Source organism: Podarcis vaucheri (assembly GCF_965113315.1).
Source record: "Podarcis vaucheri genome assembly, chromosome: 14".
NCBI classification, from domain to species: domain Eukaryota; kingdom Metazoa; phylum Chordata; class Lepidosauria; order Squamata; family Lacertidae; genus Podarcis; species Podarcis vaucheri.
Window position 1 is genome coordinate 28,240,252 of NC_138752.1, and position 24,791 is coordinate 28,265,042.

The following is a 24,791-nucleotide window of genomic DNA, read 5'->3' on the forward strand; positions in this document are numbered from 1 at the left end:
GCAGGGGTCCATTGCTCTGACTGTTGCAGGGTGTATAGGGAGGGAGAAGTAGCCCCCACCTGAGCTGGGCCTAATAAGACACAACCACCACCACCATCACCACCTGGCTTTGTTTCATGACGTATGATGCCACCGCTGTCGCTGCCTCTAATTGCTTCCTGTGGATTTGCCTTGAGTCCTGCTGATCCAAACAGCCTCAGGTGTTTTGCTTTAATTGAACCATCCTGAAATCCTGCACAGGTTGCAGAAGTCTACGAGCCACCCTTTGCACCCCACATGGGCTTAGAGGAACAAAGTGGCTAGCTTGCCAGGAGACGAGACCAGGAAGACGGCCTGTAATTGGCAGCACCTGATCTCTTGCTTTGGCGCTTTGGCGAAGGAGGAGGGATCTGAAGGGAGATGCAGAGGGGAGAGAAATATCTACCCCTGGATTTCTCCAAAGTAGATGGCTGGGATCTCAAATGGATAGAGGCTTTCGCCCACCCACTGCAGCTGATGCCTCCTAGCCATGTTTCCACAGAAGCAATTACCACTCTCAAGTGCATTCCCTAATAGAATCATAGAATTGTAGAGTTGGAAGGGACATCAAAGGTCATCTAGCACAACCCCCTTGGCAAAGTAGGAATCTCAGCTCAAGAGTCCCTGACAGATGGCCATCCAACATCTGCTTAAAAAGTGCTGCACCAACAAGCACCTAAACAACCCCTCTGCAGTGCCACAAATCCAGCTTAACGGTGTATCGTTGGAAAATGTTGATCACTTCTACCTGGGCAGCTATCTTTCCACAAGGGCCGACGTTGATGCTGAAATCCACTGGTTGCGCTCCCCTAAATCTGCCTCTGTTGGGGCAGGCTGGGGGGGGGGTCTGTCCACATTCTCTTTTCTGCACCACTCTTTGAGGTGCAGCAACAGCAAAGGAATCCCTTTGCAGCTGGATACTGTTGTGAGGTGAGCAGTGATTTCTGGCATCATATGCAAGGCAGGGGTTGGGGGGAGATATTTTCCAGCCCGAGCAGCCTACTGAAGGCCACACTCCAGTGATGTCTGGAGCCAGAAGCAAGAGGTGCGACTCAGAACTTTGTTCAGCTAAAAAGTCAGAGGCTTCCAGTGCATACACAACTCTCCATCTTCAGTTCAGGCAGGGCACAGGCATGAGTGCAAAAAGGCCAGGGTGTGCCCTGGAAAGAGCCAGGTAAAGAGGTTTGGAGGGCCACAGTCAGCTCCCATTCCTGAGCTTTCACACCTCAGATGTAAAGGGTTCTGTTGCTATCCTGAGCCTGCTTACTTGGGAGTAAGCCACATTCAGTTCAATAGGACTTGCTTCTGAGAAGACATGGTTGGATTCATGCCCCGGTTTCTGTTTGTGGCGAGTGAGGTGGGAGGATGCTTGAAATACTTTTAGGTAGCTCTGACTTTTTTAAAAAAGCAACCATAACCAGGAGCAAGCCCTCTGCTTTTGCATCTTAGCATGAGACATCCCATCTCCCCACTTCTTGTGAGGCCAAACCAGCTGGTTTTCAGCTCTGAACTGGAAAGACTTGCTTTCGCTTGTTTACGCCCTGAATGCAAGTCCTACTGCTGCAAGCTTTGGCTAATTTGCTGGCCTGGGGACTCTTTAACTGAAGGAGCATTTGGGGTGGGGAAACCCCAGCACGCTTTTAAAAAAACAACCACCCAAAAGGCTGTCTCTTTCCTTTAATTGCAAATACAACCAGAAGAAAGGAGTGGCTTCTGGAAAGAGCTGGTCACATTCTTCAACCTGTGGAGATGGCCTAGCGCTGTCAAGCCTCCCTCCTCTGTCTAGGCTAAGAGCTGGGGACTGACTTTCCTTTCCATCCCACGAGAGCATCCCTCTGAAGCTGGAAACCAGAGAAGGTGCAGCAGTAGCAGCAGCAACAGAAGCAGCATTGCCTCTCTCTCCATGCCTTTGACAGAGCTTGGCTGGCAGAGGTAAGTACTGGACTCTTAAATTTCTAAACTGGGATTATGACCTCCCAGTCTTGTTCCTCCTAACCCTAGATTTGTGGGGGTTTGGTAGGGGTCTCCTTAGGTTCACCAGATGCAGCGGTGAGGAGGAAGGGGTAGTCTGCAGTTGCCTCCCCCGCCTCCATTTGCTTCCCACAGATACTACACTGGAAGCATTGCACAGGAGCCAGCTCCTAGGGGTTGAGGTTCCTTCACACACCCCAACAAAATATTTGAGGGGGGCAGCCTCCTCCAGAGTTGATGGGCATTGCCTTTCAAATGGTGTGCATACACTGTGTCTTGTGATCATTTATGCAGGGCTGCCCCCCACCCCACAATATTTTATTCAAGTTGGCACCCCTGAGGCAGTGCTTAAAGAACTCAGAGCACAGATTCAGGAATGTGAATCTATATGTACAGTGGTACCTCGGGTTACAGACGCTTCAGGTTACAGACACTTCAGGTTACAAGCTCCACTAACCCAGAAATAGTACCTCAGGTTAAGAACTTTGCTTCAGAATGAGAACAGAAATCGTGCAGTGGCAGGGGAGGCCCCATTAGCTAAAGTGGTGCTTCAGGTTAAGAACAGTTTCAGGTTAAGAACAGACCTCCAGAACGAATTAAGTTCTTAACCCGAGGTACCACTGTATAGATGCTTCCGGGAAAATGATGGTGAGTCGGTGGCTGGGGTCACCAATGTTTTGCAGTCTGCCCAGTTTACAAAAAGGGGTAGGAGACATGGGGCCCAGGGTGTAAGACCCCGGTCTTGCCCCTGCTGTGCTGCTCTCTAACAACACCCATATATACCACACCTGCTGAAATTCCTGCTTCAGTCTACACACATGTCAGAGGCAGCTGTTCCCCTCTTCTGCTATACTGATGATTCGCCTGGTGCCTTCATTATATTGTCACAAAAGTTGGGTGTCTGCCCCTCTCTCTGCCAAGCAGTGGCAAGAGCCCATGGGGTCCCAGGCACACACACAGGGTCCGTGTCCCTTTGGAGACTGTTGTGCTTTAAGAAATAGGGTTTGTTCACCTTCTTACAACTTCAGTCTGCATGGAGGAAGTCCAGAGGCAGCAGCGCCTCTCTCCAAGATAGATCCCTCCTTCCTCCTTCCTCCTCTTAGAAAACCCCTGCTCAATACACACACTCCATCAATTTGGCAACCCTTTAAACCAGGGGTCAGCAATCTTTTTCTGCAGGGGGCCGGTCCCCTGTCCCTCAGACCTTGTGGGGGGCTGGACTATATTTTGAAAGAAAAACAGAACGAATTCCTATGCCCCACAAATAACCAAGAAATGCATTTTAAATAAAAGGACACATTCTACTCATGTAAAAACACACTGATTCCCGGACCGTCCATGGGCTGGATTGAGAAGGCAATTGGGCTGCATCTGGCCCCCGGGCCTTAGGTTGCTTACCCCTGCTTTAAACCCCTATCTCTCTTCACACCTGAGGGCATGGGGGAAGTTCTCTTGCATTGCCTCAATGGGCCTCTGTCATTCCCTTAAGGAAATGCTGGTTTGCATAAGCCAGCCCAGGAATCCCCTGTCTGGCGCATCTCTGCAGGTTGCGTTTTAATCCGTATCCCACTTAATCAAAATCTTAGCATTTATTCATTCCTAGGGTTTATTCATTCCTAGGGTCTATGACACTGTACTTTAGGTGCCAGGCAAAAACGTTCCTCTTCAACCAGGCCATTGGCCGATTAATATTCTACAGCCTTTTGAATGTGTCTGTGGGAAGGGGAGAGTTATTGTTTTGCTGTTTTGTTTTAATTATTTACTCCTTTCACCCTGTATTTTATTCTGTGAACCACCCTGAGATCTTACGATGGAGGGTGGTATATTATTATTATTATTATTATTATTATTATTATTACAGGAAGAACCCTTCTGTAAACTGGGGCTAGGCCGTTTCATACTGCAGTTATACAAATCTATGGCACAACCACAATTGGCATACCAGTCACCTCAGCTGAAAAAGGATATTGCAGAGTTGGGAAAGGTTCAGAAGGGCAACCAAAATGATTTGAGGGGAGGGAGCGACTCCCCAATGAAGAAAGGTTGCAGCGTTTGGGGTTTTTTAATTTAGAGAAAAGGCAAGTAAGAGGCAACATGATAGAAGTTTTTAACATAATGCATGGTACAGTATTGAGAAAGTGGAGGCAGAAAAGTTTCCCTCCCTCTCCCCTAACACTAGGACTCACAATAAAAAAATTCCTTCCAGTAGCACCTTAGAGACCAACTAAGTTTGTTATTGGTATGAGCTTTCGAAAGCTCATACCAATAACAAACTTAGTTGGTCTCTAAGGTGCTACTGGAAGGAATTTTTCTTATTTTGTTTCGACTACGGCAGACCAACATGGCTACCTACCTGTAACTAGAACTAGAACTCACAGACATCTCAGGAAGCTGAGTGTTGGAAGATTCAGGACAGATAAAAGGAAGGACTTCTTCACGCAGCGGATAGTTAAACTATGGAACTCTCTCCCACTGGAGGCAGTGATAGCTACCAGCCTAGATGGCTTTACAAGAGGCCTGGACAAATTCATAGAGCCAAAGGGCTATTGATGGCTTCTAGCCATGATGGCTGTGCTCTGCGTTCACCACCAAGCCAGATTTGAGATTGTAACCTCCTTGGGAGCAGAGACTATCGTTTAAAGTGGCAGGCATGTTGTTGGTTCTCTATAAACAATCAAGGATAAGGGAGGCGAAACAGGAAAGAGCTTGTGACAGACTGTTTGGGGGGAGAGAAGAAAGAGGCTCAGCAACAGCAGACAAGATTAAGAGACAGAGGAGTATGAAAAGGAAAAGAGCCTCAGCATCAGTACCGCTGTCCCTCACCTGGTGCCCTGTTTTTTGGGGGGCTGATGGGAATTGTAGTCCTAAACATCCACAGGGTACCAGGTTATGGAAGGCAGCTCCAGAGTCCCTCAAAACCCTGCTGTGAGTCACCTTAGAATCATCAAATTGTGGAGGTGGAAGGGGCCCAAGGGTCATCTAGTCCAACCCCCTGCAGTGGTAATAAGGGCAGGTTCAGACATGCAGGCCACCGTTTGAGGATGGCTCGACCCTAAGTATGTGAACTGACTCCACTGAATGGCTCTATTGAGCCTGAGAATGTTCTTGGTGGTGGTGGATTCTTAAATCACGTAAGTCGCCCTAAGCGGACAGTCCTCAGGGGACAAGCGTGAAGGTGTGAACCAGCCCTGAGTCCCTTGGGTGTCCAGAACAGAGGCTGAGGGTCCAGCCTGAGGCTTGCTTTCTCTGGCTAGTGGAAATACAGTTCCTCATTTCTTTGGCATGCTAATCATTGGTGTTGCCTGGGCAAAGAGGACAGGAACAAAAGTAACTTTTTATTTTATTTTTGGAAAAAGTTTCAGTCTGCTGTGCTTTAATTGGGCTGTCCGTCTTGTTTTCACTGCATGTTAATTTCGTGCTGTTCTTGTTTTGCAACTTGCGGAATGGTTAAAAAATAAATATTGAGCTGCCTTTTTGCAGCATCTGTAAATTTCCACTTGCTAAGACTAGCCTGGCCAGTTGCTGTAGTATCTGAAGGCTGGTCAGGGAGTTCTGTTCTGCTGAGCCATGCCCCTTCCCCCCAAATCATGTAAAAGGGTTCAGGGGCAAAGCCATCCTTCTGGCACAATACATAGGTATTTGCTCTTGGGTTCCAGCTGGAAGACTAGGGTAAAATAGCTCCCTCTCCAAAGAGAGCTGCTGGTGGTGTAGTGGTTAGAGCACCAGACTAGGACCTGGGAGAGTCAGGTTCAAATCCCCACCCAGCCATGATTCTCACTAGGTGAACTTGAGGCAGTCACTTACACTATCAGGCAAACCTACCTCAGAGGGTTGTTGTGGGGGTTAAGTGAAGACTAGGAGCTTGGAGACCTGGGTTCAAATTCCCCGGGTGACCTTTGCAGCGGGTGATCACTGCATCTCAGCCTCGCCTACCTCACAGGTGAGGATTAAATGGGGAGGAAGAGACCTATGCATATCACCTTGGAGGTAAGATGCAATATACAAAAGTACATTCCTTTTTCCCCAAAAGAGACACCCATGTTTTTACTACACCCCAAACATTATCTGGTAAGGCTGCTGCTGGCTGGCCAGTCCGCACCAGATCCAGTCTGCGGGAATTAGGATGCCATTCTTGATAGAACTGATCTGTTGTTCTGTAATCGAGCAATTCCTGGGGGTCTGGATGATGACCCTTTGGGTTCTTCTCAGCTGTACAATTCTATGATACTATGATTGACAGTTTCTTGGGGAAACCACTTAAGGTCAAACCTAGGCAAGGACCCTTTTTAATGTTTTGCAAACTCTTGCAGTTGACTGGCAGAAAGTTCTGATGCAACCAGAATCCTCTGGGTCTACTAAGACTTGGTTAATCCAGGAAGGAACAAACTGTTTATGGGGCAGCCGAGAGCAACTCATCTCTGGCCTGTTGTTTTCCTGGCTCCTTCTGCCTGTTGAATAATATACCCGAGAGAGAGGATGTTGCTAAATAACCTGCATTATGAAAATGGGGTTTGATTGTATAACTTGGCAGAAGAGACAGCAGTTTCGAGCAACGCAAGCTGGCTAGGAAAGTATGTCTCCATAAAGCAGCCTTCCCCAAACAGGTGCCCTCCAGATGTTTTGGATTTACAACGCTATCGGTCCCAGTCTTCTGATGGAGCTGCAGTTCAAAACATCTGGAAGGCACCAGGTTTGTTTGTTGCATCTGAGCATGGAGGGAGGAAGAAATCCACAACAGTTTTCCTTGTACAGCAAACCTTTCTGAAACAATGCATGGGCCAAAACACAGCCATCCTTGGAAAGTCACACTTCTCCGAATTTTGCAATGCGGTTTTCCAGCCAAGCCATGTGAGCAGAACAGTGCATCTCCAAGGATAACGTGTGCATAAAAATGCATGTATTCTACATGGGCAGCATCATCGGGAAATGGTGATAGGCCTCCAAGAACACATGGCAGATTATGGGATGATATCTTCGTACAAAAACCGAAATGGCATAAAAGTGAAATGTCATTAAACAGACATTTGGTGCTTCCGCTGGGGGGCGGGCAGGATTGTTGAATATTGATCTTTGCTTCTCGTATAAATAAGTGAAAACAATAAAATATTTGAGGGGGGGGGATGCATATACAGTGGTACTTCGGGTTAAGTACTTAATTTGTTCCGGAGGTGCGTACTTAACCTGAAACTGTTCTTAACCTGAAGTACCACTTTAGCTAATGGGGCCTCCTGCTGCCGCCACGCCGCCAGAGCACAATTTCTGTTCTCATCCTGAAGCAAAGTTCTTAACCTGAAGCAGTATTTCTGAGTTAGTGGAGTCTGTAACCTGAAGTGTATGTAACTTGAAGCGTATGTAACCTGAGGTACCACGGTATATCATAAAGATAGCATACCTGAATGCAATATATGTAGGGAAATTGCTTTGCCAAAATGTGGAGATTAGGAGACAGTCATAGGGAAATTCTGGTGCATTTACAAGAGGGCTTAAGAAAAATTCACAGACTGGTGTGGAAAGGGGAGAACTCAGCTTGAGATTGCAAAAACTGAGAAACTGGAGTGGACAGCTTTACCTGGAGGGGCTTAACCCTAGCCGTGCCAGCGGCAGGCCGCGAGGTATACATAGTTCTGTCCTTGAACCACCTCGAAGCAGCCGCACCCTGGGAGGTTGCCCCAGAGCTCTTCCTGGTTTCTTTCTTTTCTCCCTGCCCTTCCTCTCTCCTGCCACTCAAGTGAGGTATTTGCAACCATCAATGTTTAAACTCCTTAACCAGACTCTCTGCAAACTGCTGCTGGAGGGGACCATCTCAGGGAGGCTTGCCAGGAGCGACTCAGGTCGCCTAGGAGTACAGTGTTTTCAGCGGCGTTTGCGAGCCCATCTGGTGGCTTGCAGCATAACTCAAGAGAAGATCTAAGGGGCTGCTGGATTTGCAGAGCTGGATTTGTGCAACGTCGCACAGCATCGTCAAGTAAGACATTGACCTGGTGGATTTGGGCAGGTGCCTGTCAGTGGCCGAGATCGGCTGCTCCTTGCTACCTTTCAGGCAGATCTCAGAAACATTCTTGTTTCCAATTGTGTTTAATTGAGGGGGGTAGACTAAGGCTGTGTACGCGTTGCCAGCTTAAAATGCCACACGATTGTTCTTTTTCCTCATAAAATTGTGGAACTGGAAAGGACTCAAAGGTGCATCTAGTCCCACCCAGCCGCTGTGAGGGTGGTAAGGATGTTACCTATCATTGTCAGCCTTATTGATATATCCCATAAATTCACAGACTGTAGAAATGTAGAGTTGGAAGAATAATGATAACAATAATTTATTATTTATACCCCGCCCATCTGGCTGGGTTTCCCCAGCCACTCTGGGTGGCTCCCAGCAGAATATTATTATTAATAATAAGAAAGTGATAAAATATCAATCATTAAAAACTTCCCTAAATAGGGCTGCCTACAGATGTCTTCTAAAAGTCAGACAGTTGTTTATTTCCTTGACATCTGATGGGAGGGTGCTCCACAGGGCGGGCGCCACTACCAAGAAGGCCCTCTGCCTGGTTCCCTGCAATCTGACTTCTCACAGTGAGGGAACCACCAAAAGGCCCTTGGATCTGGACCTCAGTGTCCAGACTGAATGATAAAGGTGAAGACACTTATTCAGGTATACTGGGACCCTGAGGGTCATTTAGTTCAACCCCCTGAAAAGCACATTTTTGCAAAGAAATTCTTCCTCACTATAATGCGTTCCTCTGCCCCCCCCATTATATGCATCTTTATGCACGCTTTACCCAAGCAAGTATATGGTTGCATATATAGGGAGAACTGTGCTACAAAATTTGGAGAGCCGTGAATTTTGAAGGAGTGTGGGGTTTCTATTCTGATATCATTTTGCAAATCAGGGAACTTTGCCTTTAAGTGCAAACTGAATCAAATCCCTACCAGCAGTCAACTTAGATGATATTCATCTGCACCAGCCTCTTTGGAATCACAGGGAGTTGTGTGAGATTGTGGCTGTTTTTTCCCTGCTTTGCAAACCATTTTGAGCAGCCTCCCCCACCTTGGCACAGCTGTTTGGTGTTGGTGGGAGTGCAGCTGCCCTTGCTGGAGCTGACGGGAGTCCAGAACATCTGGAAGGGCACCAGGTTGGGGAAGGTTGTCTTTGAGGGCGTGCACAGCAGGGTTTGGTCCGAGGCTGGTTCTTCGCTTGAACAATCTCATCTTTGGTGCCACATGGGGGAAGTCGTAAAAAGTTACTCATTAACATCTCCATTATTTACCCAGAATGTTGAACCTCCTTGCAGGTGCATAACATTCTCCTTTGGGTGGGTGGGGAGGATGGATGCTTGAACCCTTGCTTTATCCTTGTGGGGAAGGCAGGCAGGCAGGCAGGCAGGCAGGCAGGCAGGCAGGCAAGCGATCCTGTGTCCTGAACGACCTGGCGAAAATATTTAGCATCCAGAAAGGGTGGGGAAGGCGGTGTGCTTCAGCAGTCAGGTGGGGCTTTGTGTCGCTGTGTGTTTTGCAAGATTCACACACTCTCTTGGATACAGGGCGTACGCTGGCATGTTGAGATAAGCCGGGAGGGGGGGACCTGCACGGTCACCAAGCCAAACATGAACACAGTGGCCTGCAGGGATGTCTCTTGCCAGACGCAGCAGGGAAGGTATGTCGCTGTGCCAGACAGCAGCTCCTGCAATTTAGAGGGGAAGGGGACAGGAGCCCATCGCAAAGAGCCAGACTTTTGCCAGAGTTGGGGTGGGGCAGTAAATTTAAGGAGCGGTGGTGGCTTTGCTCCAGACCTTGGTTGCCTGGCCAGGAAAGGAGTTAAGCCAAGAAAGGAGTTACTGGTCATTTATTTCATGAAATGTATTCATCGCTGGATTGTAAAAAAAAAAAAAGGAAACTAAAAGAGAGAGAGAAAAATAAAGCAAGACAGTATCCACAAGAAAAATTAACATTGAGGATTTAAAACTTTCAGAAAGTTAAAATAACAATAGGCTGAAAACGTATGAGCTAAACAAGAAGGTATTTAGCAGGTATTGAAGAGAGGACAGTGAAGGCAACTACCTGATATCAATAGGCAGGGAGTTCCACAGTCTAGGTACTGCCACATTTCAGTTGCAGTCTCCTGTCGGTGTGATAAGGGGGTTGTCTCACTCCTTATACAGGCGTCCCACCCCCTTACGTGCGATTGATTCATGTGCGACCGTGTATATGCAGGGTGCCGGGAAATAGATAGTTTAATTCAAACTGGGAATGGCAGGAGAGAGCTGGAGAGTCCTCATTGCTTGCAAGGAGACCCTTCCCAGAGCCTGAAGAGGACATCAGTGAGGGCGGACGAAGCCCTGAAGAGACCTGAGGTGCAGCGGAGCTTTGTTTAGGCTGCTCAGCCTCCCCGCCTAATAGCTGATGTCCGGGGTAGCGCAGCAGCATTGCCTGCTTTCCCATGCATCCTCCAGCCTCCTGCCAGCACCAGAGCTCTAATTTTAGTTATGGATATTTTTGGTTATGGATTGTAGAGAGATCGGCAGAGAGGGCGCTCTCCACTTACACAATTTCTGCTTATGTGTGTGGGGGTCCAGAATGCAATCCCCACATAAGCGGGGGGATGCTTGTATAGCCATCTGATTGCTTCGCTCTGCGGAAGAGAGTCTCTTAACAGGGATTATCTCACCAGGAAACCGTGTCTGTGGTGGCTCCTCACAGAACTCTAGCCCAATGGTTGCCATTAATTTGATTTGAACTGATTTTATAATGAACTGATTTTAGAATGCTGTATTACCGTATTTTTCGCCCTATAGGACGCACCGTCCCATAAGGCGCACCTAGTTTTTTGGGGGTGAAATAAAGGGAAAAAATTTATTTTCTCCCCAGGCATGGGGCTGGGGCGGCCCGAGCTTCCCCCGACCCCAGCCCCCAAACAGGCAGCTCTCTGCAAGCCGTGGGAGCCCAGCGCTGGCTCCCGCTGCTTGCGGAGAGGTCCGCGAAGCCTGCACGCGCTGATTTCAGCGCGCGCAGGCTTCGGGATGCCGGCAACTCTCCTCAAGCAGCGGGAGCGCTCCCGCTGCTTGCTGAGAGGTCCGCGCAGCCTGGAGAGCGAGAGGGGTCCGCTCTCGCTCTCCAGGCTTCAGCGAAAGCCTGCATTCGCCCCATAGGACGCACACACATTTCCCCTTCATTTTTGGAGGGGAAAAGTGTGTCCTATAGGGCGAGAAATACGGTATTTTACTGTTGTTAACCGCTCTGAGCCCGGCTTTGGCTGGGGAGGGCGGGATATAAATAAAATTTATTATTATTATTATTATTATTATTATTATTATTATTATTATTACTACTATTTTGGGCTCCCTCCTGGTGTATATCCAACAGGGTCCGTTTTTAATGTCCTTTTTGCACCTGGTAAAGATGTTCCTCTTTCAATGAACCAATTAAGTGGATTTTTTAAATAAAGAAAACCCTCTCTCTGTATCTGTATTGGTCTTAAAATTGTTATACAGTGGTACCTTGGGTTAAGTACTTAATTCGTTCCGGAGGTCCATACTTAACCTGAAACTGTTCTTAACCTGAAGCACCATTTTAGCTAATGGGGCCTCCTGCTGCCGCCGCGCCGCAGGAGCACGATTTCTGTTCTCATCCTGAAGCAAAGTTCTTAACCTGAAGCAGTATTTCTGGGTTAGCAGAGTCTGTAACCTGAAGCGTATGTAACCCGAGGTACCACTGTATATAAAATCATTTCAACAGTCCAAGTGCACGGTGTTGCTATTAGTATATCAGCCCTGAGCAACTTTGGACCAGTTTACCTATGAGATCACCTTACACCCACTTGACCACTAGTGGAACTAGCTCTGTTACACGTGCTATATAATACCTGTTCCACATTTGTAAGAACTTAGTATTTGCTGCAGCACCTACACTTTGGAACTCCCTGCCTCTTGATATCAGGTTAGTCATCACTGTCCTGCTAAAAACGCTTTTGTTCAGACAAGCCGACCCAGATGCTTAGAAAGTCGATGTGAGTTTTAATCTGTTTTTAGTCTAACCTTTTGAAACGCTTCAGTTCAATTAGAGATAATTTTATTGTATCTTTTTCACAAACCGCTTTTAGGATTTATTTCTCTTTTCTTTATTTTACAATCAAGCGGTGTATAACTTGTACGAAATACAATCGTACCTTGGAAGTCGAATGGAATCTGTTCCAGAAGTCCGTTCGACTTCCAAAATGTTCGGAAGCCGAAGCACGGCTTCTGATTGGCTGCAGGAAGTTCCTGCAGCCAATCGGAAGCTGACAAAGCTTTCAGCAGATGTTCAGCTTTCAAAAATAGTTAGCAAACCAGAACAGACACTTCCAGGTTTGCGTCATTCGGGAGCCAAAACGTTTGAGAACTAAGCTGTATGAAAACCAAGGTACGACTGTAATAAAATGAAGAGAACATGCTCTTATCATGTAATTGCTCTGAGATGTTTTTTTTTTCTTTCCTTTTCTGGAAGCGATTGTTAAATGAAATAAATATTAATTCTGACCTACTTTCCTGGCTTGAGGTGGGATTGAGATGCACCTTGAACTTGGCTGCCAAAATACTGGCATCTGCTCAGGCTCAGGCTACTCAGGAAATTCTTGACTGGCCACACTTACAAGAAGAGAGGTGGGGTAAATGGGTGCAGGCAGCCATTATAGAAAATGGGGGCGGGAGGAAGTGGGTTAAAAGAAATAAAAGAGGTGAAGGATAATAGCAGGCTGAGAAAAGGTGTGGCCAAGTTATGCATTTTGTGGATTCTTCCTGCAGTGAATCAACACCTCCCTTTTTAAACAGTCCGCTTCTGCAAGGAATTTCTCATTGCCTAGGGAGAGTTCAATGCAGACTTCAAGGGCTCATCCTGGCTGCGTTTTGGTCACTGCATGTGAGAGAGAAGAGAGACTCGTATTGCCTCTTAGCTTCCTGGGGTAGTAGCTTGCCAGGCAGTGAGCTAGAACCAGAGGAATCAATTTCTACAGCAAATCGCAGCTCATGTGCTACAGAAATTCAGGGTAGGTAAGAAGGTTGAGCTAGGTTTCCACTTATGGAAATTTTGGGCAGGCAAGAAGAAGAGACGGGGGGGGGGGTATTTTCCACATGCTTTTTACAGCTAGTTCTTAGGAGTCACCATCCAGCCCTCAAGATACTGCTTTGAGGTCATTTCCTTCTTTAAAAATGGGCTTCCTCTTGAGTTGATCCCAGCCAATCAGGAATCCTGTTGGGAATGGAATGCCACAAAGCTAGCACAGAGCAAGGGCAGTTTTTCCTGCCCTTATTCTGAGCAGCCTTTTTTACCCAGTTTTTCTGGCTCTTCTCTAAAAATCAATCTAAGGAGAGGTGAGTGGGAAACACATTTTGCACCGGCTGTTTTGATTTGATTGTTTCTGCATCTTGTGCACCCGGCGCTGCTTCCATTCCGCTGCAGTTCATCTTCTACCAAAAAGACTACATTAGTCTGTCTGCTGCGGCAAAATTATGTAACTTCAGCTCCCTTTTCTATTTTTGTCGGAATTCTCCGACATCTGCGCTGTGACTGAGGGCACGTATTTGAATCTCTAAAGAGGCCTGGCTCAGTAATGTCAGGATATATAGCCCCATCTGAACGCCTCCCACAACATAGGCGAGTGGTGAGAAGTGGAAAAAATTGCTTTGAGAAAGGGTGTTTTATTGTTTTCCTTTGTAAATAAGGACTCAGGATTCTCAGGCTCTCACAATCCCAAACGCCTCATTTTGGAGGGGCTATACAGTGAAGGCCTCACATCAATAGGCAGGGAGTTCCAACGAGTAGGTGACGCCACACTATAAATTTAAGTTCTTTCAGCTGTGGAAATGGGTATTAGGTGGCACCCATAAAAGTGCCAGTACCGCAGATTGAATCGGCAGCCAGTGCAGTTCTCTAAGAACCACACAGAACTGGCAATGACTCTTCTGAGATAATATAAAAATTTGCTGCGATATCACCTGAATCTGCACTTGGTACGCTAAAGCCTGTGTCTGTAACTGAATTCTGTTACGTAGGTTGACTTGAAGTTCATAAAAAATTATTGTACAGTGACACCTCGGGTTACACACGCTTCAGGTTACAGACTCCGCTAACCCAGAAGTAGTGCTTCAGGTTAAGAACTTTGCTTCGGGATGAGAACAGAAATTGTGCTTCAGCGGCGCAGCGGCAGCAGGAGGCCCCATTAGCTAGAGTGGTGCTTCAGGTTAAGAACAGTTTCAGGTTAAGTACGAACCTCCAGAATGAATTAAGTATTTAACCCGAGGTACCACTGTATATACAAATGGAATTCTGTGACATGAGAGCATGTGCTTGTATCTTTCCTTCTGTGTAAAGCCATGCCTTCGGACTGTGAGTGTTCATGGAGCTCCACTCCCTGAATCTAAGCCTGAGGAGAAGCTGCCATGTTTGCAGAGGGTCAAAATACGGAGTCCAGAAATTCTCTGGGGCTGCATGCAGATCGTGTTTGGTACACATTGCAATGTGCTGGTTGGGGAGAGCTACCCAGTAGCTTGAACCCCCTCCTTAAGTAGTGGGGCTGCTGCCACTTGAGTTTTCTGCCTGGGGCAATGACTTTTTGGGGGGCACCAATCCTAACCTCGTGGGTTCCTGTACACTTGCTGAGGTCCATCTCTCGATCATTTTCATTCCTATATCAACCCTCGTGCGCTGTCTCTTTCCTTAAAAAACGCCCCCAGGTATCCGTGGCAAGTCTGAACGGAGGCGCCGATGAAGACTTAATCCAACCTGCCTGTCTCTCAGGCGGGAAAGTTCTTCCCAGAGGAAAACTCTCCGCCCAGATCAGCCTGTGACCATGAACACCATCCTGAGTTTGAAGCTTCCCCGGCTGCTCCACACTGACCAGGTTCCCAAGGTGAGTAAAGGGGGCCTTTGCAACATGGGTCTCGTGCAAGGTGAATGCCACCCTGGGTAAGGCAGTGTGGCATAATAGTGTGACTAAGGAACGCAGGTGGCGCTGTGGGTTAAACCACAGAGCCTAGGACTTGCTGATCAGAATGTTGGTGGTTCGAATCCCCGCGACAGGGTGAGCTCCCATTGCTCAGTCCCTGCTCCTGCCAACCTAGCAGCTCGAAAGCACCTCAAAGTGCAAGTAGATAAATAGGTACCGCTCTGGCGGGAAGGTAAACAGCGTTTCCATGCGCTGCTCTGGTTTGCCAGAAGCAGCTTAGTCATGCTGACCCGGAAGCTGTACGCTGGCTCCCTCGGCCAATAAAGCGAGATGAGCGCCGTAACTCTAGAGTCGGCCACAACTGGACCTAATGGTCAGGGGTCCCTTTAGGACCTGGGAGACCAGGGTTTGAAACCCCTCGCTCGGCCCTGAGGTTTGCTGGGTGTGACCTCAGGCCAATCACTGCCAGTCTAATTATTATTACGATAGTTTTTTATTAGCATTGACTGTGGTAAGTAATAATTATAATGTTATTATTTGTACACTGCCCATCTGACTGTGTTGTCCAATTTTGATTTTTCCACCTGGAAGCCAAGTTTTTTATCCAAATTATATGCCTCCATTATTTGGTAATAATGGAGCCAATCTCACACTTTGTTTTTTAATTTTTCAAAGCTCTGCAGTTTTATTCTGTCTCCCTCTTGCTCCAGAATTTCCCAATATTTCAGCCATTTGGCCTCCATACTGAGTTTGCTACATCACAGGGTTGTTGTGGAGATTAAATGATGAGGGGAAGAACGATGTGTGCCGCTTCAAGCTGCTTGGAGGAAAGGCGGGATGCAAATGAAACAACAACAACAACAATTTTATTTATATGCCATCCATCTGACTGGGTTGCCCCAGCCACTCTGGGTGGCTTCCAGCAAAGTATAAAACTACAGTAAAACCTCAAACATTAAAAACTTTCCTATAGAGGGCTGCCTTCAGATGTCTTCTAAAGGTCTATTTTATTGGTTTTAGTTAGAGCATATTCTTCCCACCCTTCCAGGAATTCTGGGAACTGTAGTTTGCTAGGAGTGCTGGGGATTGCAGCTTTGTGAGGGGTGAACTACAGTTCCCAGGATTCTTGGGGGTGTGGATGGGCTCTAAATGTAGAGGGGGTGTGCAGCTTTAATTTCCATCTTGACTGGCCACATGGTATGAAACCAGGATGGTCTCAATTCTCTTCCCTGCTGTATCTTCTTCTTTAAAGAGGGCAAAGCTCCCAGGTGGGGCTTGGAGGAAGCAACCAGCACAACACTAGCAGAGGCAGAGGTGCCCCAACCACGGGGCAAAGTAAGGCAACTGCTACAGGTGCTGGAGAGGAGTGGTGGCAGGCCCCATCCCCAGACTGCCCTTTCTAAGCCCCCTGGCCACCCCCCTCTGAAATATACTCAGAGTCGAGAGTGGATTTCATGCTCTTTATTCAGCTCATAGTGGTGAGGAGGAATGGAAGTTCCCCCAGAATGTCTGCTTTATATACATTATTTACACAATGGGCCCCACGTGATTGGCTAATTCTGCGATTCACTTGTAAGCCAATCAGGCTGCAGATTCACTTCCACCTGGAGCTGGATTGTGGACCAATCAGACTGCTGTATCCTGGACCCTATTGTTCTAGGACCAATCAGACTGCTGCATTCTGAATCCTATTCAACTCAGTACATAACACCCTCTGAGAGCAGGTGTATGTTTGCTCCCTGCCTCCCTCCACCTCCCCAACCGGTCTGCTGCCTCCAGGTGTGCTGGAGGATGCTCTTAGCATCACTAATATTTGAGTGAGCTTCATCTGACAGTCTACTCGGCTTCTGTGTGTGGAATGGCTGGGGGGTGGGCAGGTTTGCACCATTTTGTCCTTCAAACCAGGCTATTTATCCATTTATTTCATCAAATTTATACACCGCTTGATTCTTAAAAAAACAACAACCAACAACCTCAAAGCAGTTTACAAAAAAAAGATAAAGCAATACAATTGTCACCAGGAAGAATTAACAACAAGAATTTAAAACTTTCACACAGTTAAAATAACAATAGGCTAAAAACAGGTTTTAAAAGTGCATCAACTTCCTTAAAACCCGGACAGACATGTCTAAACAATAATGTTTTTAGCAGGTGGTGAAAAGAATACAATGGTGTCAATAGTCAAGGGAGTTTCAAAGTGTGGGTGCTGCCGCACTGAAATAACTCGTTCTTACAAATGTGGTATGACGTAGCACCTGTGAAATGCCAATTCTGCCAACCGAAGTGGCTGAGTGGTCTCCTATGGGACAAGGTCTTGGGCCAGTCGTGAGAGGAAGGGCACCCTCTGACCATGTTTGAACACATGCTGTGCCCACTGAAGGTCACAGCCCTCACTTGAAGGAAGGTGGGCGGCAGGAAGACTGGGCTGGACCTCTGCCCAAGAACCTGCCCCAAATACTGCCAGAGCAGACCCTCCAAGTGTCCCTTTTTCCAGGGGCAGCCCCAGATTTACAGAAGCCATCCCGGTTTCTGATTTGATCCCTGAATGTCCTGCTTTTTCCTTAGGCTGCTCCTATTTTCATCAGAAAAACATTGGAGGGTATGGAGTTATGCGACCCCCGAGCCAAGGAGATAAGTAACTATACAGTGGTACCTTGGTTCTCAAACTCAATCCATTCCACGAATCTGTTTGACTCAAAAGCCAAGGTGCTGCTTCTGATTGGCTGCAGGTGCTTCCTGTGCTCAGGCGGAAGCTGCGGAAGCCATGTTGGACGTTCGACTTCCTAAAAGCGGTGGCAAACCAGAACACTTACTTCTGGGTTTGTAGTCTTCGGGAGCCGATCTGTTCAACAACTAAGCCATTCGGGAACCAAGGTACCACTGTACAAACTTTAGAAGACATCCGAAGGCAGCCCTGTATAGGGAAGATTTTTTAAAATGTTTAATGTTTTATTGTGTTTTTGTATAGTTTTGGAGAAAAGACCCTGATGCTGGGAAAGATTGAGGGCACAAGGAGAAGGGGACGACAGAGGACAAGATGGTTGGATAGTTTTCTCGAAGCTACAAACATGAGTCTGACGGGAGGCAGTGGAAGACAGGAGGGCCTGACGTGCTCTGGTCCATGGGGTCACGAAGAGTCGGACACGACTAAACAACAACAAATAGTTTTGGAAGTCACCCAGAGTGGCTGGGGCAACCCAGTCAGATGGGTGGGGTATAAATAATAGAATAATTATATGTATTTATTTATTTAGGATGTCCCTTGTTTCATCAGAGAAATGTTGGCACATATGCCAGAGCAGACTGTTTCAGGCCAGAAGGAAACCCTGGTTTGGACATCGGAAGCTGCCTTGCATTGAATCAGACCATTGGGTCTATTTGGCTCAACATTGTCTGCACTGACTGGCAGCAGCTCTCCAGTGTTCCAGGCAGGAGTCTCCCCCAGCCCTACCTGGAGCTGCTGAGGATTGGGGCCCTTCTGCACGTGAGGCAGATGCTCCATGACTGAGATACAGCTCTTCCCATGACTCTGCGTGAACATTTAAGTTGCATGAACAGTTAACTCTTGGAAGAATTTCAACCTCCCAGGACATTTGGAGGCAAACATGAAAGTCATCTTAGTCTACCAAAGCAAGTTTCAGCATGAAGCAAAGCTGGCACTGTAGGCCTTAGGTCCCAGCTAATCCCGGGAGTGGCTTGCTTGTGACAGAAAAGACCTCTTGAGGTGTTGGTCTAGCTAGCTTATTGAACTTGCTTTGCTTATTCATCGGTGGCTGCTAGGCAGGAGAGGGTCACACCCATACAGACTGAATTCTGTATTCTCCATTTCTGTTCTGCAGAGTACTAGCTGCCACTCAGATTTGCATTTGGTGTGGCTTTCTGAACAACGCCTTTCTTTTTCTGAGGGTCTCATGAGGGCATACGGCATGCCTACAGGCCTGGGTGGCTCCTTCGTAACTGAAAGTAGGGTCTGGAGAGGAATGGACACACCTGTCCTTTTCAATTTTAAGTTTATAGTATCCCATTTTTGAATGATGATGATGATGATACTATAATTCATTTATACCCCGCCCATCTGACTGAGTTGCCCAAGCCACTCTGGGTGGTTTCCAAAACATAAAAACATGGTAAAACATCAAGTATTACTAGTAACAATCTGATCCAACATAAAAGTCACTATAGCTTTAAAATAAACAACTTATATCAAACAAAGCAACAATCCATCAGAATCTAATACTAAACAGTAAAATTAAACATCAGCAAGTAATAATTAAACAGTTCAGCCACAGTAAAGAATTACCCATCAATAATCAATAAAAGTAACAGCAAATCACGAAGCATAAAATACCACAAAACATACAAAACCATGTAAAAGGATCAAACTGAGAAACAAAAAGGCACAACTTATAAAACTATTTTTTTTTTAATATCCCTGAACTCTCTTCCCAGCTGCTGCTGCTGCTGCTGCTGCTGTTGCTGCTCTTAAAGTCATAGCCTGGGAAAGACTGGGTGGGGAAAGGTAGGGGGAGCGCCATTGCCTGATGAGGAACAGGAAGCCTCACTCCCCTCACAAGTTGACAAACTTGTCTTTTTAAAGCCCATGTAGAAAATTGTGCAGATTTTTGCATGTATTTCCCCTGATCCAATGCATTTTTTTCAAAGTCATTTTCACTAATGTACACATTTTTTTGTAAGCAGTTTTCCTCTAATACTTGCTGTTTAAAATATTTTAATGGCTTGTGGACTGCATTGCTACATTTGGATAGCTTGAGACTTCGGAGGAAAGCTACATTTTGGTTCAGGAAGTACAGATGAGTAGATTGCTATTAAAAATGTGAGCCCAGCAAATGCCACCCAACTGCATGTGGCAACAAAATGTTATACTGCGAACAACGTGCCAGCCTTTTCATGTTCCAGGAGACTCTTTGCTGTGCTTTCTTCAACAGAACTAAATGACTCCCTCTCAGGGATTAAGTGCCACCCCCCCCCCAAATCTACAACACTTACCTGTGAATACAACTACAGTCTTAATGAGCCATCACTGAGTCCAGCAAAAAAGAAAGAACTTTTATTATAAGTTGTGTTCATAATTGTGGTGGTGGAGACATCTGGTGGACATTTCCAAAGCAAAAAAACACAGCAGCAAGCTTGAAACATCTTGCCTGCATTTTCTTGGCTCTTTACATCAGTGGTTCCCAAAGAGGGTGGAACCGCCCCCTAGCAGATGCTGGGATTCCCCTGGAGTGGGAGTTGTACTAAGAGGCAAGGGAGGCACTGGAGGTGAAAATGACAATCAGATTTCAAAAAGCTGGTATGACTGGATCAAGTTTATTTTGTTGAAATTAAACTAGTTTTAACTGAGTTTTGAAAAAATGTGCAATGAATTGTTACTGTTTTGACTTTTATTGTGTTATTATCTTCCTTGAAGGGTTATGCAAACCACTATTCTGAAGAGTGGTTTTTGTGGAGAAGGGTAGGAGTACAGTTTATGGAACAGGGGGTGGGGTGGGGGGTGGGGTGGCGGCCCTCAAAAAGTTTGGGAACCACAGATCTACACTGCCCTGTTCACTCTGCATCCAGGGCACTGGTTACACAATGTAAGCAGCAATCTGGATCTATTCTGTTGTTTCTTACAAAATGCTGCATTTTCATGTGTTTCTACCCAAACCAGCAGTGATCCAAATTGAGACAAAGGATGCCCTGACTGCAACTTAAGTTGGGAATGGGTGCACAGTCCTAGTTTGTGTTCTTTGAGAGCTTTTAACCAGCCTTCAAGAACCCATGAAAGTTTCAAAATTAATCTCCTGAGGTCCTGTTTGCAAAGCAGGCATCACAGTGCCTTTGTGGTTGTTGCTGCAGCTCCCTAGCCCTCTTCTCCTGCTTAGGACTATCGAGGTTGGCTGTGAACTATGCAAGTTGTAGCAAATTTGGCTCATCTCCAGTTTGCTGGCTGTCCTCCTGCAGGTTTTCCGAGAGAAGGGCATTCTTTTTGGGTACCGTCACCCGAGAAGTTCCGCAACAGATTGCATCGTCAGCCTTTTCCAAATGACAAATGAAACTGTGAATATCTGGACGCATTTTCTGCCTGCCTGGTATGTGATGATCTGTCTGTGCACTTGAAATATATAAAAGAAGGAGCTGTGTTCCTTGACAATGGCCTCAAAGGAGCTGTGGGCTTTTGATTTAAGGGGTGGGACGCCGCTGGAGCTGTGGTCTAATCCACAGAGCCTAGGGCTTGCCGATCAGAAGGTTGGTGGTTTGAATCCCCGCAACGGGGTGAGCTCCCGTTGTTTGGTCCCTGCTCCTGCCAACCTAACAGTTTAAAAGCACATCAAAGTGCAAGTAGATAAATACTTCTGGCAGGAAGGTGAACGGCAGTGGCGTAGCGTGGGGGGTGCAGGGGGGCCCGGCCACACCGGGCGCAACCCCTGGGGGTTAGGGTTAGGGGGCGCAAATCCACGGGTTAGGGGGCGCAAATTATTTGCTTTGCCCCGGGTGCTGACAACCCACGCTACGCCACTGGTGAACGGCGTTTCCATGCGCTGCTCTGGTTCCCCAGAAGCGGCATAGTCATGCTGGCCACATGATCTGGAAGCTGTCTGCGGACAAACGCCAGCTCCCTCGGCCTATAGAGCAAGATGAACACACAACGTCAGAGTTGTCCGCAACTGGACCTAATGGTCAGGGGCACCTTTACCTTTATCTTTACCATTACCATTTCACAAACTCATAGAGTCATAGGATTGTAGAGTTGGAAGGGACCCTGAGGTTCATCTAGTCCAGGCGTCAGCAAACTTTTTCAGCAGGGGGCTGGTCCACTGCCCCTCAGACCTTGTGGGGGGCTGGACTATATTTTGAAAAATAATATGAACGAATTCCTATGCCCCACAAATAACCCAGAGATGCATTTGAAATAAAAGCACACATTCTACTCATGTAAAAACACCAGGCAGGCCCCACAAATAACCCAGAGATGCATTTGAAATAAAAGCACACATTCTACTCATGTAAAAACACCAGGCAGGCCCCACAAATAACCCAGAGATGCATTTTAAATAAAAGGACACATTCTACTAATGTAAAAACATGCTGATTCCTGGACTGTTCGCGGGCTGGATTGAGAAGGCAATTGGGCCGGATCCGGGCCTTAGTTTGCCTTCCCATGATCTAGTCCAATCCCCTGCAGTGCAGGAATCACAGCTTAAAGAATCCCTGACAGATGGGCCTCTAACCTTTGTTTAAAAACAAACCACCACCTTCCAAGGGGCTCCGTTTCACTGTCAAACAGCTCTTATCGTCAGAAGGTTCTTAATGTGTAGTTGGATTCTCTTGTAATTTTAATCCATTGATTTGGGTCCTGCCCTCTGGAGCAGCAGAAAACAAGCTTGCTCCATCTTCCATGGAACAGCCCTGCAGATATTTGGAGATAGCTATCATTTCTCAGGTTTCATCCACACTTCCTTTTGTGCCATGCTAGGCACAGGTCTGGGATTTCCAGGTCAGTGTCTGAGCGGGGTTCCATCCACCCCTCCACCACTTTCCCCCAGAGACCCCAGGTTTTACTGCTGAATCAGAGACTCGATGAACTTTGCTCCATTCAGTGGCAAAACATGGGTTTTTCTGGGGAAGGCAGTGGAAGAAAGAAACCTGCTCGGACACAGATTTGGAAATCCCGGACCTGTGTCTGGAAACGCAGGACAGAATGTAGCAGCCTCCCCCTCCCCCCCATCAAGTAAATCAATACAAATATTTAACTAACTAACTGAGGTTCCGCCGCCCCCCCCCACAACATGAAGCCTGCCCCCCACAACATACACACATGTGGATGAGCTCTTAGAAAGGTACCTGCAGTGGCATCTCTCTGGGCCACTCTGGTTGACGAAACCTCCTAATTATGGATAAAGTGCACAGAGAAAAGTTGCTTTCTCTCTTTCATAGCACTGGAACTTGTGGACACCCTATGAAGCTGAATGTAGGAAGATTCAGGCAGAGGAAAAAAGAAAGGTTGTCCCCACGCAGCACAGAATTAAACTATGGAACTCTCTCCCACTGGAGGCGATGATGGCCACAAACCTAGATGCCTTTAAAAGAGGATTGGACAAAGTCACAGAGGAGAGGGCTATTGAAGCTGCTAGCCATGATGGCTATGCTTTGCTGCCACATTTGTGATGCTTCTGAATGCCAGTTGCTGGCAATTGCAGGAGGAGAGGGCTCTTGTGCTCGAATCCTGCTTGTGGGCTTCCCATTGGGGCATCTGGTTGGCCAGTATGATGCTGGACTAGATGGGCTACTGGCCTGACCCAGCAGGGCTCTTCTTACATTCTGGTTAAGTTCACCCCATGCTCTAAACACCTCCGTGCAGATCTACTCTCTTGCAAACAATAAGGCCACCACGTTCTCTCTGCAGCAGCTGCCAAAGCACCAAGAATGACTCAAGGAGCAACAGCCAGCCACTGGGGGGGGGGGGATTAGCATAATGGCCTCAGGTAACCTCACCGAATGGGCTTGCTTGGGACGGGCACATGCACCCTGCAATGACAGCTGTCACTTAAAGAGAAAGGAAGGGGAATGAATACATTACCAGAGGTTCCAGCCTGCCTCCAGGAATATCACAGGTGGCATTTATCGAATGTGTGGGAGTTACTTAGCAGCTCCATATCTTAACCTTGACGTTGCCTGGAAAGCAAGATCCTGCTTGCTGGTTTCCCATGGGCATCTGGGTGACCATTGGGAGAACAGAATGCTGGACTAGATGGGCCCTTGGCCTGACCCAGCAGACTCTTCTTATCTTCTTAAGGTAAGCTACAAGACTATTGCTGCTAGCTGATTGGCTTTTCTGCTTTCTAGGTACTTCCTATGGAAGCTTTTGGCCTTAGTCTACGCCTTGGATGTCTGGAGGGACTCGTACACCTGGCCCTTTCTGGCTTACATGGTCACCTGCTGCATCTACCCGCTGACGTCCAGCATCGCTCACACGTTCAGCACCATGTCCAGCAGGGCCAGGCACATCTGCTACTTCTTTGATTATGGTGCCCTCGCCCTGTACAGCTTAGGTGAGGATGCGAGCCAATGTATCGGAGCCTTGACTTGAGGTGTGTTCCTTTTGCAGCAGGGAGATTATTGCATTTTTCCTAATGCGCAAACCACAGCGTTTTGCTGCCAAGAAAATGTGTCGTTCCCCACAGAGGGCACCGCAGCTGTGGCTCCGAGTGCTGCGGAGAATGTGGTTGCCTGTGCATCATAGGAACAGAGGAAGCGACCTTGTAAGTAAGCAAAGCAATTTGGGCTTGTCCACACTTAGAAAGCACAGGGTCGAGTGGTTTCCTTTTTGCCCCGCTCCTTCCCCAGGGAAAAGCAGTTCTTTGGTGCTAATTCAGAGCAAACATCAATCTGGACAAAACCCAAATTGCTGTTTGCTTCAATTGAGCTCTAAAGAGTGGTTTTTCCTGGAGGAAAGCAGCAGGACAAGAGGAAGTGAGGGCAAGCCCTTAGTCCATCTAGCTCAGGACTGGCAGCAGCTCTCTAAGGTTTCAGGCTGGGGTCTCTCCTAGAAATGCTGCCAGGAATTGAGCCTGGGACTTCTTAGTTTGTGAGTGGTCCCATTTTGGTTAGAAAAAGATTGCCATGCACCACACAAGTTTAGCATTGGGGGGAAGCGGTGAGGTGTCCGTGGAAACGCAGGTTGTCTGATAGAGTTGTGGGGTCTGCTTTATCCCTTTAGGCTCCGCCATTGCTTATTCTGCCTACGTTTTCCCCGAAGAATGGATTGGCAGCACATTCCACCATTACTACGTCGCCACTGCTGTGCTCAACACAGTCGTGGGCACAAGCCTCTCCTGCTATTCCAGGTATTGACAGCTTCCTCTCTGCAATGGGAATGCAGCTCGGA

General features: G+C 47.2%; 1 protein-coding gene across 7 annotated transcripts in view; it reads left to right on the plus strand.

Moving 5' to 3' along the window:
- Positions 1 to 1,578: 1,578 nt before the first annotated feature.
- Positions 1,579 to 24,791, plus strand: part of PAQR5 (progestin and adipoQ receptor family member 5) — a 29,244-nt gene continuing 6,031 nt past the window's right edge. Inside the window, exons 1-5 of one of the 7 annotated variants that reach the window (XM_082198769.1) lie at positions 1,579 to 1,950; positions 14,691 to 14,866; positions 20,867 to 20,994; positions 23,750 to 23,955; positions 24,624 to 24,750. In XM_082198769.1, the coding sequence (XP_082054895.1) occupies positions 14,807 to 14,866; positions 20,867 to 20,994; positions 23,750 to 23,955; positions 24,624 to 24,750 (521 nt within the window). In that variant the 5' untranslated portion in view covers positions 1,579 to 1,950; positions 14,691 to 14,806. Of the gene's footprint in view, positions 1,951 to 7,708; positions 7,955 to 9,505; positions 9,641 to 11,893; positions 11,920 to 12,759; positions 13,004 to 14,690; positions 14,867 to 20,098; positions 20,103 to 20,866; positions 20,995 to 23,749; positions 23,956 to 24,623; positions 24,751 to 24,791 lie in introns of those variants that run through there. The other 6 variants (XM_082198770.1, XM_082198771.1, XM_082198772.1 and 3 more) reach the window with 6 other exon arrangements.